General features: G+C 40.5%; 1 protein-coding gene across 2 annotated transcripts in view; it reads right to left on the reverse strand.

The window, feature by feature from the left end:
* atosa (atos homolog A) overlaps window positions 1-13,490 on the reverse strand; it is a 30,534-nt gene extending 17,044 nt beyond the window's left edge. The window contains exon 1 of one of the 2 annotated variants that reach the window (XM_086174555.1): window positions 12,422-13,490. In XM_086174555.1, the coding sequence (XP_086030681.1) occupies window positions 12,422-12,452 (31 nt within the window). In that variant the 5' untranslated portion in view covers window positions 12,453-13,490. The remainder of the gene's footprint in view (window positions 1-12,421) is intronic. The other variant, XM_086174554.1, reaches the window with a different exon arrangement.
* Window positions 13,491-14,703: the final 1,213 nt, after the last annotated feature.

Raw genomic sequence — 14,703 nt, forward strand, 5'->3', positions numbered from 1 at the left:
ACCTAGGACTAGACGAGAACAGTAATCATTGATCACATGTTGACCAGAGAAGAAAGGGGGTAGAGGACATGAGTTACCGAGGCAACACAGACATTGTGTTAAGCATTCATGTCACGCGTGTGTGTAAATGAGCAGCACCACTATGCATCTTTGTCTGTAACAGTGTGCTGCAGACGGACAAGAAAATGTTTGAGGACAATTAATGCTCCTGTTGTGCACTAATGAGCACTGGGTGGATACAACCTATGATTGTAATCTCTGTCTGTTTAGTTCTGACTCCATCATACGTCACTGCACTGTAAACTCAGATTGTCTGTTGTGTCTTAATAGGGACTGCAGTCAGAACCTGGCTCCGGTTTAAAATCTACTCCAAATTCTCCAGCCTTCCATATTTCTCTTACAGACGCTTGTGTGGCGTATTCCAGGAGAGTTATTCACCACACTTTACATTTTGGTGTTTTCCTCAGGCAAAACGGTTTTGTTTGCTTGGAAGAATTGTTAACGGTCTCATTAAACAGCTGCTGTGTGCCAAGAAATATAAATGACACACAAAGCTGTGGTGTATGTTTGAATAGTCTCCCATGTGTCATGACAATTCATGCATATGTATATTTTCCTTACTACATTGCATATTTATGCTTGTCTTGGACTTTGATAAATTACTTTTCATTGGCTTTTTACCTGTGAGTAGCTTTGTATTGTGATCAACTCATGAAAGACTTTTGCTTGATCCAAGACACAGTGGTTCTGTTTGCATATTATGTCCAGCTCTTGATACAACTGACAAAAGCAGCACAAGAGGAATCTCAAGCAACACTACATTTGATTACTGACTCTGTCTTCATTGATGATTAATTTGTTGGATTGCTTTATTCTTAGGCCAAAAAGTTATACACATCTTTCCAGTGGAAACACCAATGTAGCCTCTGATAGTAATTGACCTCATTTTAGATATTGGAGATTTTTGGGTAGCTTTGATTCCCATAGCTCTCATCTATTGTTTCTTCTCTTTTGTGTTAATAATGTGAAGTATTCCCACTCAGAAGTTTTCTGATGATTCTCTTGACATTGGTGCTATGAGAACTAAAAAAATTATGAGGCAAAACATTCGAATGTGTTTTAAAAGAAAAATGTATAACGTGGCCCGAAAAAAGACAAATATTACATCAATACTTGCCTTCCCCGAAAACGTATGTGTCAACCCCACTCTACGCTGTACACACACACACACAAGTGACATTAAAATTCTTATAAATCAGGTTCAATGCTACTGTGCAGGTCAAGTCTGTCTGCTTAGGCGTGTTGTTATGGCTCAGTACTTTGCATTTCTTTCCTCTTTCCTTTGTTCACTCTCTCTGTGGTAAAACAAGGGAAAAGTGTGACTAAACGTCAATGGTAATAACAAGGTTAAAACAGCATCCTTGCCAGCTAATCTTTCCTGTTTTTGTCTACCTTGGGCTGCGACACTCAGAAATACTGGAAGTGATGGTGGGTGGTGTACCATAAGAGTACAGAAAAGTTAGAATCCCCAGCAATCACTCATGTAAAAGGACCACATTTTCTACACTTTTATGTACAGACATTCACATGTAATTTTAAATGACAGCTAACAAATTGGGAGACTTGTAAAACTTACTTTGACATTTGTCAAGAAAACAGTATTTGTGCAATAATGATAGTGCTAGATTTATCGGATAGTCTGAGCCGCATCACTTTTCTTATAACTTTTCCAGTTTTCCCCTTCTTGCTCTAGTGAGACTACTTCTTGACTATGGACTCTAGAGTGAGTGTGTGTTTGTATGTATGTGTGTGTCCCTCTCTCCTCCTACACAAAACAAAGGGGCAGACTTTTTCCACACATAGCAACAAGCCCTGATTGGCTGAGGAGTATTAGGGAAGTTCTTGTTGAGGAGAATCCCTCTTCTGTTTTGTGAACTCAGCTGTTATTATTCCTCCAACACACACTCGGCCTATATTGCCATACCAGCTTGCCCTTGCTCTCACACTCATGATTGTTAGTCATAAACAGAGCAGTTCTTTAGCAGCTAAGTAACATGTAGAACTGAGGTCACGTGGTAAAGTTGTGGCCACTGGAAAAAAAGTTTTCATCATGAGTCACAAGCACTCAGCAGATGAAGCTCCTCTTGGCTGAACTGGAAAAGGTAACTTTCAAGCTGTGAAAAACATGACATGAGTCAAATCCAGTGTGGACTGACAAAGATGAATTTCAGCTTAACCTCTGTCTAAAATGGTTAGATTTGATAGCTAATTAGATGAATCTCTACTTTACTAGATAAGACAGGTGAAAAATGAATTACTGGGTATTGAGAGCAACAGTTTAAATAGCAGCTTTATATTGCTCTTATAGCATTAAACCTTCCTTGAGTACATTCACACAAATCCTTTTTAAAGAACATGTATTGCTGAACTTTCTGACGGCGTTAGGTCAGTGCTGTATGATGAAAGCATCAGCAACAATGGCTGCCTCTTAATATTAGGTAACTATGAGTTGATGCTGTGCCAAGATTCTATCGGATTCACCTCTTACCCCACAATATGCTACCAGAGATCAAAAACATCTTTCACTAGGAAAGAGGTAGTGGTTGGCAGAATCTTTTTTCTCCAATGTGTTTATTTGCTTTTAACTTAAGCACACAAAGAGCACTGTTAAAAGGCCAGGATATAGCTGGGACTCAGTGTTAAGCATATGATATATCATCATACTTGGGCCACGAGAGAGAAAGCCTATCATATGGTGATTCTACAGTACACAAGTATATTGTATACCACTGCAACAGGAAATGGATGCATAATGACATACTGCAGAGAAATTTGTTTATTGCTCATAAAGAACTTGAAGAAACAGACTTGAAAACACCCAAATCGAACATAACAAAATGTGTTTGGAATCAGCCGCTTTTACACAAAGATTGGGACACATTTATTTCATTTTAATTTTAATTTTTTTTTACAGAGAGCAAAACGGCTGCCACAATGCTGCTTCAGTATGTGGGTTTTAATTTCTGGATATCAGCAACAAAACCACAAGATGTTAACTCTGGGGCATCAGTCTTAAGATTGAGCTGTTCCGCTACAGCTGTCCATTCTACACACGCCAGAGATGACGCAGTAACTACAACTGCTACCCAATCAGTGATGGAAAAATCCAACCTCTGTGCACTTTCATGCTGAAAGCAGGGCATATCGGGGACATAATATCCTCATCCAGAAAGCACTGTTTTGGGAGGGCTCCTGTATCCTGTTCCAAAATCTAATGGCAAAGATATTATTCATAACACAAATCAGACACAGCACAATATTTTGTTAACTAGATTTGAAATTTTAGATCCTTGATTCATCCACCAGGATTAAATTAGGACTGCACGTTACTTGCAAACAGCAGAGTTTTTATTAAAACAGTAAAATAAGTTTTCAATGTTTTTTCAACCTAGAGTAAGGTACTTATGTATTCAGATGAATTGTTGCTCAGTGGCCAAAACCTGACGTTTGGTTACAGTCTGCACTTTCCAGCTTTGAATGCAATAAACCAAGTAAACATACAGCAAAATGTGGCTGAATAAAAAGTAAAATGTGCTGCAAACCTTTTTAAAGGTTTGAAAACATGTAATAAAGTCTTGAATCTATACGCCCAAACACATAAGAGTTTGCGCAACAATGACTTTTTTATTACCATTCATCAAATCTTCACCTTTGTTTACTCCATTGTTTTTAAAATACCCAAAGAAAAAGAAAAAATATCCTCACGCACGGTGACTGCAGACTTTTTTTGAGAAGTGCCCTTTCTGACCCAAGTGTCTCTGCTTTCATATACTATTGCAGCACCCCATAAGCTCCTTATTCAGGCAAAAGAAGCATTTTTCAAACTCTTTGTTTGATGAATGTTATGTAATGGGGAATGGAGTGTGTGCAGCTGGACTGGAAAAAGCGGTAACCTGGGAATTTCAAGCCCCGACTTTCATACTCCTAAGGTTTTAGAGATACTTAATTATATTCATGCATTACAATATCCATTTAAATTTAAACTGTGTGTGCGCAGGATACTAGGGCAGTAGGACAGAAGGCTCCTTCTGTAACCAATACTCCTCAGGCCAAAATGTATGTGTGATCCTTTGACCTCTCCTGTGCTGCTCATGCTAGTTACTAGAGAGGGGATTCCAAGTTGAGAAATCTGAGCAGTGTAGGCTCAATAGCCCAGAGGAAAGTGTGTCAAGATGTTGCACAGGCATACCAAGAGGGTTGATGACTGTAACTAACCACCTTTTCAAAAATCACCAAATAGGCTGTACCAAATGATTAATCTGCTGTGAAGGAGAACATACAGCTGTTGAGTCTCTTCTTTTAGACTTTTCACCCTTTTGTGCATCTTGTACATGCAATTTAGATCCTTCTGTGGTATTGCTTTATGAAACAGGAAATTGGGGTCACTTCAAAATGAAATCCAGCAAACCCCGATTAAATCAATAAGACTGAAAGTCAGCCAGACTGGTGTGAGTATGAAGAAACCTGGGGCAAGCATCCAAATCCTTTCATTCCATATTGAGGCAAAGGGCTGGCCTGTGATACTTGTAATGAGACAATGGAGAAAAAGTAAGGGGATATTTGTGATGAGTTTCTAGTGAACTTCACCTCATACCTTTGTTAATAAAAAAATTAAAAAGTGAGAAACTGCTGAAACAAGCCAGAGGAACTCGACATGTGTTTCCTAACAACCTTAAATAATCAAATTCGGGAACGAAAATTTAGTAGTGAGTATTATGTGTCTCTTGATTAATTACTTGTTGCCAGGTTTCTCATTGGCTTGCCTTGACCCCCAAGATTCTTGTCCTCATGTTCAAGACCTGTTTTTACAACCCTCCCCTTTTCACCTTTGCCCTTCAAGCCCTTAAAAGAGCCTGTAGAAAATGGATGCATAGGTCAGTGGGAATAAACTGGTTTGAATGTGTTAATTCAATTAACTTGAATGAAAAAAACATAGCCAGGAATGGGAAGCGGGCTATGATCCAAGCCAGACTCTCCACTTTTGAATAACTGATTCAGTGAGTAATGAAATGAGATAACCCATATGCTTCTGCACTGTATGTCATAATGGCAATAGACGCCATTAGACTTTTGAATATTGATCTCGGTTTCATTTGAATTTTAATTTTGCACATTTATTATCAGGAACTATAGAAATATGCATAAAAAATCTGGGTAAAAAACTTCTATAACAATTTTGATCCCCCTGTCTGATCATGTCAAACAAAATAAAAAACAAGAATCATTTTTCAAAACTGTTTGACTAGAGGGTCTAAAGCCTGGGGTGTGCCAAGATAGCAAAGTGAGCAATTGGCAGGATTTTGAACCCTCTATTCTGACTATCAGACTTCTCATGATGAAGATTTTTTTGTTGCAATGTTTGGAAATTACTATTACATTGCTACAACTGGTCATTCCTTTGAAAAAAAACATTATAATACCTGATACTTCCTAATTACTTTTTTGGCTACAACATCAGGCCTCCAGACAGCAAACATTTCATTGACATCATATAGTAAGTATGACTGTTAAAACTGTCAGTATTTGGAATGTGTATTTTTATAACTGCACAACAATGAGTTTTACATGGACACTAGAATATTTAGGTCCAAATTAAAAAATATTCAGTGAAACAAAATGACCTGAGAGGTCAACCTCACCAACCTTGTGTGGAGTATGCATAAATATGTTCAAAATTCTTGAACAAACACACCCTGCAAACCCAGCTGTGACTCTGAATCCCATCAAGAATGGCTATTCAGTGGGAAAAAAGGCATTTATAATACTGGAGCCAAATATTAAAACTCCACAACAGCAACAGATATGCCTAGTGGATGACCATGATGAAATTGCGGATTTATACAATCCACTTTCAGCTAAAAAGATGTGTGCTGTCTGAGAATACACTTTAGAATGTTAAGAGCCTTCCAACCTCTTTACAATCAATCCTGACAGGGAATCAGACAATAGCTACACTCCATGTGAAAATGATTTGGATATACACAAGTATGTCCTTCACTGGCCTTTTTAGTAGAGATTTTTCCACAACGAAACCTTTCTTGGTTGGTAACAATGAAACTGCACATAAAACCCAACATCTGGTAAAGAGCAGGACAGACATCCAATCCAACACGCAAATCTATAATTTAGGTTTAAATTGTGCACACCACCCAACCACAAAAATCCTACAGGAAAGGACTGCTTAAATTAGTGCCTTATGGATATATATATATGTGTGTGTGTGTGTGTGTGTGTGTGTGTGTGTGTGTGTGTGTGTGTGTGTGTGTGTGTGTATGTGTGCACATAACTCAATGCCAAGACACAAAATTCATTGATTGATCATTAGAGGATTATTGATTAATCTGTCATCTGACCAGCCATTTCATTCTTGTGTTTAAGGTAGTAGAGTGAGCTTAGCCCTATTTCTGTCAATATGCTTGGGTAGCATGAATCAATATGATCTGACTCATAGCACCATAAAGAGGAGATGAGAGGAGAATAGAAAAAAAAGAACAGAAGATCAGTTGAGGGAGAACGCTGGGTGTTGTTCATGTTGATGTGAACTCTGCCTTTCCAAGATTTTCTTCTCATTGAAACTGTTGAGATTAATAAAAAGCTATCACTTTAGTTTTCTTCTCAAACAAATTAAACATGTTGGAAGGAAGGAAGGAAAGAAGGATTACAAGTAATAGATATATATCAATGTGTAATTGTTTTGTAACAGACAGTGCATGACCAAAACATGTAGGTAACCTAATATCTCCTTGAGGCCAAAAGCAATCCCATGCACAAACTGGACATACAATTCAGTGAACACAAAAGACACACACGCACATATATTCACCCAATATACCACCCACGCCGCAAAAGAAAAAAGAAAAACAGGTCCAGATGGCTCTTCCTGTTCCTGCAGAGCTTGCTGCTGGTTGGTCATGAGAAGCCACAGGGGCACCAGGGGCACGAGGATGTGACGGACTGAGGCAATGACCTCATTGGCCCAGTGGCACTTTCACAGCAGAAATGTGACCCAAGCAATTTATTTTTGTGTGTCTGTATACCTTGTTACACTCAGACCCTAAACTGGTTATTTGGTTTCCTCAAGCATTGCATCTTTAGATAAGATAAGGTATGTATGCTTGTGTGTTCCCCAATAAAAGTGATGGGCAAAATTAAATGCATTATGTAAGAGCAAGGGTTGAACTGGGAGACTGGGGGGCCCAATCTCTTGCACAAGCCAACTTTGGAAGAGCATCAATTTAGGCCGATCTCTCCACAGACAAAGATAACAACTCATGGTAAAATGCTCACCGCACATTGGTATTCAGTGCAAAAAGTGACTGAGTCCTGCTGTACAATCCAAAATCAAGTCTGTCAGCTCAGCACAGCTAGGTCAGCATATTGCAATGGAATCATATTCAAAAGGCAATATGACAGGATATTTCATATTTCTTAGTTGAAAATTTTAATACAGAACCCTGTTTGCTTCTACAAGATTGTCTTTGGGTTTACTATATATCTATATATAGATGTTTTGTTTTGCTATATGTTAAGCAACAGAATTTAGAAGTGTCTATAAGTAAAAAACCTGGATAAAAATGGCTGATCCAGGAAAAAAACCCTCAAGATTACACAAACTTTGAGTAGTGTAAATGAGAGGAGCACCTGTTGGTGTCTCCTGCTATGGGATAACTCACTGCCTAAGGAAGAAGCAAGGGCAACACAAGACCAGACAGGTGCTGCACGGGACAACAGTGTATGTCACTTTGTGTTCTCTGGGTGTCTTATCAGTGAGAGTGTATACTCTGATCCACTGGCATGTGTCTAGGACATCTCAGGGCAGCTGCAATCTGGCTGAGCCTACAGCAGAAGGCACGCAGAACAGTGGGTTTGGTGGGGGCTGACTCACACTCAGCTCCTCCTTCAAGGACTAATGGCTGAACACACAAAGCATCACCATACAAACACGTGAAATATCACAACAGAGAGCAGCAGTTCGATACTCGGGCCTACCAGCTGACTGACTGTTTCCAGCATGATGAGCTCTGAGATCATCTTGTGTGATACGGTTCAATGAGAGCCAGGAGAGTATAAGAGGGAGCAGTTGAGGACATTTGAAAATGACCCCTGGCGATCTCATGTTAATATGGGACTAGATTTTGTTTAATTCTTAAATCATTGAACGATATTGTAACAATGGTGTTAATATTCACCAATTTTTGCTGTGAAAATCTGAGCAGAAAAGGCCTGCCTGCACAGTTTGGTGTGAAATTTGAATTTTATAAACAAAAACAAAATTGTTTTAAAGGATATAAATAAAAAACAGATAATCAGCACTTCTGCCAATACAGTCGGACACCTGACACGACTGACCAGTAAACAGGCTATGAGTTTTCCATGGTAGCTCTTTATAGGGACTGTAAAAGCTGTCAGTTGAGCCTCATGGTTCAATGCCGCTGCTCTTATAAGGGGCAACAGCAATCTGTTGCATACTCCAAGCAACACTCATTTGCACACAACATCCTAACTCACTGTGCAACTCAGAAAAACCGAAGTGGTCAGATGACTTTGGTTTGGCCCCTTCCCAGAAGATAAATGCTTGTCCTCTCTTTTACAAACAAAAGACCAATTAAATATTTCATAAACATTAAAAAAACTATTTTCAAGGTCTGTTATTAACATTTTCTATCTGGAGCTGAGATTCTCAAAGATGTGGAACCATGTGGCTTTTCTCCCTTCAGATACCCATTAGTGCCCCTTATGAGGACCAGCATGAGGGCTTGGTCCTCGTGTGACAGCAGAGTTCATGCAAGACAGTAGCAACTGTCCACACCTTCTGGGCACTGAGCAGCACAGCTTTCTTGGTTACCTGCAAAAAAATGTTCAAGTTCTTCCTTCAAATTAACACGAAAATAATGGACAAGTCATCAATAATTTACCATTGCCCCTGGTGATGAAGTCAGCTATCTATTCAATATTTGCCTACAAAGTGTCAAGCTACCGAGCAAGTTTCCTCTCATAGCTATAAAAATACTACCAAGGGTGTTTTATAGGGAAATAAGCAATAAAAACAGCAATTTCTTTCTGAACCACTTATCAAAACGGAGATGTTTATACATTAAGATTAAAGAACAAAATCAATAAAGAAAAACTAATAAAGGAGAAAAGATTCCATCAGAAATGACGCTCTCTCACGGTCTCTCTCGGTCACTTGGGACAGATGGTGAAAACACATTCTTGTAAGGAAATGTTCAAAAATTTGCCAAACATGAAAAATATCCTTATATGACCTCTTTTCTGATGTGAAACAGTAACAGTAGAAATTAATTAGCCCTAGAGATCATGATCTTAATTCTGTACTGAGCCCTTGCAGCTACATTTATTCAAATGTGATGTATCTGTTGTGTAACCTGCAAGAGCTAAATGCTTGTTTGACACTGGATGAGACCTTAACACAGGGAATCACTGAGTCTTGATCTGACGGTTTTCTGTTTTTTGATGGGGTTGTTTGTCTTAACTTATAAAACTCATTGAGTCATTTGGAGCGTGGCTCAAATTACACACCACTTCAAAATTCACAAAAGGTTCATTAAATTTTGTCGACAAAGTTCAAGTAGAGCAACAATGATGATACGGCACTTGAACTTAATGATTCACATCTGTCCAATTGGGTATCAGAACAGATCTATTCTTTGATTTGGTTATGACTTGCTTTGGTAGAAACTGCTAATATATGGTCTCAAACCCATTCTGGGAAAATCTCATCTCATTTTGACAGCGCTAAGTTGAGGTCCATTTTAGGATGCATTGAGAGCTGAGTGAATGGAGTACAACGCAAACTATGGCGCTCTGTTTAATTCATTCTAAAAATTCATTTGTCTCTGTAAGATTAATTCAGACTTCCAGAGATTTTGTCAAAATAGGGCCATATACACCCACGCAAACACAATCTCATACACAGAGGGTTTGATTTTAGGACCTAGTGAAGTGATATGATACTTTATCATTTGACGTGTGGGGGAACAAATGATTACTTCTTTCATGCTACACGACATTAAAAGCCCACAGAGAAATATTATGAGCTCAAGGAACAACCAGGTCAGGATTATTTCCCCCAAATCAGTCATAAATGTCTGTAAGAATTAGACTTCATGTTGAGTGTGAGTGTGTTTTGTTTCTTTTAAATACACTTTTGAAAACATATACCACTCCTCACATAAAGTTAAAGGGTTCTTCACCCCCCTAAAAACTATCATTTATCTTTGAAAAATAAGCCGTCTTTTAGTTGAAGACAATTGAATAAAAGGACTTGTTAAAAAAACACACCTCCATTACTCTTCAACACAAATAGAAGTAAACTCAGAATGTATTTACATGTTAAGTGGGGTTGTGATAGATGCTAACAAGTGGCCACTGGGGACACATGCTGGGATACATTTTCAGGTGTAAATGCACATATTCAAAGGTGTTCCTTGTTGTGCATCACTGAGAATGCATCTCAGTATCATGTCTGAACAGGGCTTTTGTTGCCTCACATTGGGGGTGGGGGGTGGGGGGGGGGGGGGGGCAGGGTGCCAAGTCTCCAAGCCCTTGTTCTATCACCTCACCTCATCATCAGTCATCCCCCCAAAAAACTGCCTTGAATTTTCACACCCACCTGATCAGGAGGTCACAGCCTGTAAAAGTTTTCACCTTTGTGAAGCAAGACACACATGTCTGGGCTTGTCTGGGCAACTCTCCCTTTCCTAACCAAAACTGCAAGGCTCTCCTAAGGTCAGCATTACTACAGTAAAATCTGGTCAGTGTAGACTTCAGCACACCTTGCTGTAGTCCAAGAAACAAAGCAAATAGGTCCTTTAACCACTGCTGTACCTCCCTGAATAGGGACAAAAGAGAGGTGTCAGGGCTAAAATAATTCTGGTTTCACCATCACAAGCACGGTACAGTATGTTCCAAGTAACAATAGCACCAGAGTGTCTGCCAGTCATAGAGGGAGCTCAGCTTCTGGCATCGTTTTTTTTCTTCTCCTAAATAGAACATGGCAATAAGCAAGACAACCTTACATAGTGATAATCCATGAAGGGTGATGAACAAACTCGCTATAGTACTGAGTCTCAGCCAACAATTCTGAGTTGTTTTGGCCTATGCGAGTCAGGCAGGCACACATTTGAAGTGTGCGGTGAATCATTTCACTCCAGCTTAATTTGAGAGATACTGTCCCATCCACTCCCGAAACACCCAACAGCATCGTTAGTGTTTGAACTTCACCCAACGTGCTGTGCCGCGTTATCAGTCTTACATACTTTTATCTACTTGTCATTTATTTATATCTGATACTGTATTTTGTTTTTTCGTACAAGGACTGCAGATGAAAAATAGCCTTTTGGCTAACTCTGGCACATTTGCAAAAGTGTTTATGAATGTAAAATACCCCTGCCAAATAAAAAGATAAATAAATAAAAATCGCAGAAAAGTAAGGGGGTAAGGCTAAAAAAAGTCTCAGATTGGGTCTTGTGCCATGAAGGGTACATATTTACACTCTTTGGTGCTGAGCGCCATAACAACACTTTGTTCTCTATACAAGATCCCACTCAGGTCAGTCAACAGTCTGACAGCAGTTTCATAACCAATTCAAACACACAAGCTATCCTTGAGTGACTGCAGTTAATCTCATCATGACTACGAATAGTGGCCCTTTACTACCTCCGGGTTTGGTCCTATTATGTTTTCAACAATGAAGTAAGTAACATCAATCATCAAGCAAATCAATTAGTTAATACAAGGAGAGAAAAAAATCGGCATGAGACAAAATAGCATGGTATGTGTCCCAGTGTAGATGTGGGGGTACCAGGAGGGCATTTACAAATGAATACATTGTTAAAATTAGCATAATCACATTTTAACAAACAAGGGTGTCACCTCTGTCCTGGTATGCCTCTTGCTGCAGACACAGCAACATGTAAACAGGTTGCGGAGCATAAGGCAAGAGTGTTTTTTCCACAACAGGGTGGGTGTCAAGAACATTTTTCAGCAGCCCTTTGCAAGCGACTGTCAAAACAAGAGCTACTGGGAAGAAAGCATTATTTGGCAGGTTATACGCCGCGTCAAAATCGGGGGAAAGAAACAGCTGACATGAGTGTTTGTGTGTAATACACTGGAACAGCGATTGTGTGTTGTACATGTACGTCCTCATTTACTTGGGTCAGGCTTTGTTAATCCAAATAACCAGTAACCAGGCTGTCCAGCTGTTACATAATTCCCTGGCCTGATTCCTCGCTTAGGGAAATGGGTATATTCAGTAAACTGGAAGCTGGAAAAGCACAGCTTGCCCACACACATTGACAAAACCATGAGACACGTATGTGTCTGCGATTCTCTTACATACCTCGCTCGGGCTTCATGTTGTCCAGTGTCATCAGGTTGCCTTCGGTTTCCTCCGTTGCTTTATGAACGCGACACGCCGCCGTGACAGCAACACAACAGCCTGGACAACCTCCCCCCTACCCCGGAACCCGTTGAGACCGAGACCCGCTGTATCTGCTAAGCTATAATATACGCTGTGGAGCCAGTGTGTTGGTGTCAACTGTACCTATCCAACAACAAAGCGTCGCTTTGTTAGCATGCTACTGTACGCTTCCATCGAGCCGCACTGTATAGTCCAACTGACTAAAACAAAGACAGCTGACAACGAATGTGCCCAACAGTCCGTGTTTGGGCAAAAGAGGCGATAACTAGCGACTAACAAAACGGACTTGTTCTCTTAACTAGCGTGCTCGCTACGCTCAGGGTCTGCTTGGAATTCCACCACCTGGACCATAATTGCGGCGCGGTGCATTTCTGTCTCCTCTCGTATATCGAGAGCCAGTGCGGGAAGGCTGCTAACTCGGCTGCGTGCTAGCCCGAGAGCAAACACAAACTCACTAACCTTATCGTGACTGAACGACTGTTTTTCAAACGTCTGCTGGTGACGACGTCCTCCCAAACATCCCCAACCACCCAACCCCGATGTAGCTGCAGGTAGCCAAAGCTCAGCTACGAACACCGACTGACGGACGGTCTTGGTACGTTATCCGAGCTATAACGTAACATATTCAACGTATCATTCTTCTCGTACGATAGCTGTCAGGCGGGTATGGTCCACCTTCTGTACGACCACGTCGCTCGGATGATCGCCATCTACTTTATGTTCGAAACACCACCTGTGCTGTGCTCCTTTGTGCTCGTCATTAAAACTTTTCAACCCCCCCCCTCCGAACTAACAGCGTGACTCCATTCGAACTCTCCGATTGCGACGGCGATCCTCCTAGCGCCGGTGGCAGTTGCCAATGCACCGCTGACAGGCCCGAACGAGACGGACTAGCTCGATTCTAACATTATTCTGGGCGAAATGCAGATGAAAGGAACAGTGAGTCCTCCTAGTCGTGATGCTTCCAGTCTGCTTCCCTCCCTCGCTCTCCTGCTTGTCAAAACAGATCAGCGCAGCTCCAGTCACGTGTCCCAACAACAGCCCCACTCGTCACTTCCCTCTTCGCCCAGCCTCGCATGGCCTCGCAGCCATAGCAACCGCTAACTTCGCAGCACCACCAAAAAAAAACTTGTGACGACCTGGCGACAGAAAGTGAAGTATCCCATAAAAACGAAAACATAAAAAACGCAATTCCAACTGCCTTCCCCCCTTTGCGGTTCTGGTACAATTCTTCTTTAGTCCGACAACTGACAAAAGAGACGAATACGCGAGGGGGTTTTCTCTGGAAGCTGATTGGCCAGTAGAATTCAGTGCGCGTTCACGTGTGCACGTGAGTTTTGCGCGCCCCCTTTTTTCTTTCTTGCCGTGAACATTTTGTTCTTGCGTCAGCGAAGGAGCCAAAAGACCGCTTGTGTACCAACTAATGCCGTTATTTGCACTGACAGATTTAGAGGCTGACAAATCCGCTGAAAAATTAACCGGTAACCTATCCCACTCACTCGTGATATAAATTATATATATGGTCTTTTGTTCGACTTTATTCATCACTCCCAATTCTATTTATCTGACATCAAAAGAAAAAAAAGGAGGGGGGGTAAATTAAATTTAAATTCAGACAGATACAAGTATTGTTGCCTCCTCACAACGTCGAACAGACCATTGTTGGTCGGTGACACAATAACTGATTCAACACGTGTTGTTTTTAAAGAGCTTTTGTATGCGTAAAGTTAACGTGTGCGCACGTGCAGCTACGCACTTCCGGTCAACACAAGACGTGCCCCTCGATGTGGGATAAGAACATCAAAGCATGGAGCGTTAATTCTTTTTAGATCTGTACGTTGAAACATCTTTTTAGGGGAATCAAACAAAGGCGAAGAATCTGCCTCACAAATGTGTTTGACAGTTGAGGTCGCATTGACCATTACTGTTGTTGTCACAGATTGCCATCTGTTTGGGATAGATTGAAAAACAAACAAAACATCTACGCAACTAAGGTAGTGTTGTTTTTATGCAATCAAATCGTTTTTACCATTTTAACAATTTCCTCAGGGATAAATAAAGTTATTTTTATTCTTACCATATTTATTTACTTTTGATTAAACATAAACTCACCAGATAAGTTTCTGTTAGCCTACTGATAAATGTGTCTGACATCAGAGACTGGTGACCCTAGAGACAGTTTGGGGTCATAAAGTTAACAA

This window comes from Fistularia commersonii, chromosome 27 (genome assembly GCF_037954325.1).
Source record: "Fistularia commersonii isolate RoL2024-O1a breed Wild chromosome 27, RoL_Fcom_v1.0, whole genome shotgun sequence".
In the NCBI taxonomy this organism is placed as follows: domain Eukaryota; kingdom Metazoa; phylum Chordata; class Actinopteri; order Syngnathiformes; family Fistulariidae; genus Fistularia; species Fistularia commersonii.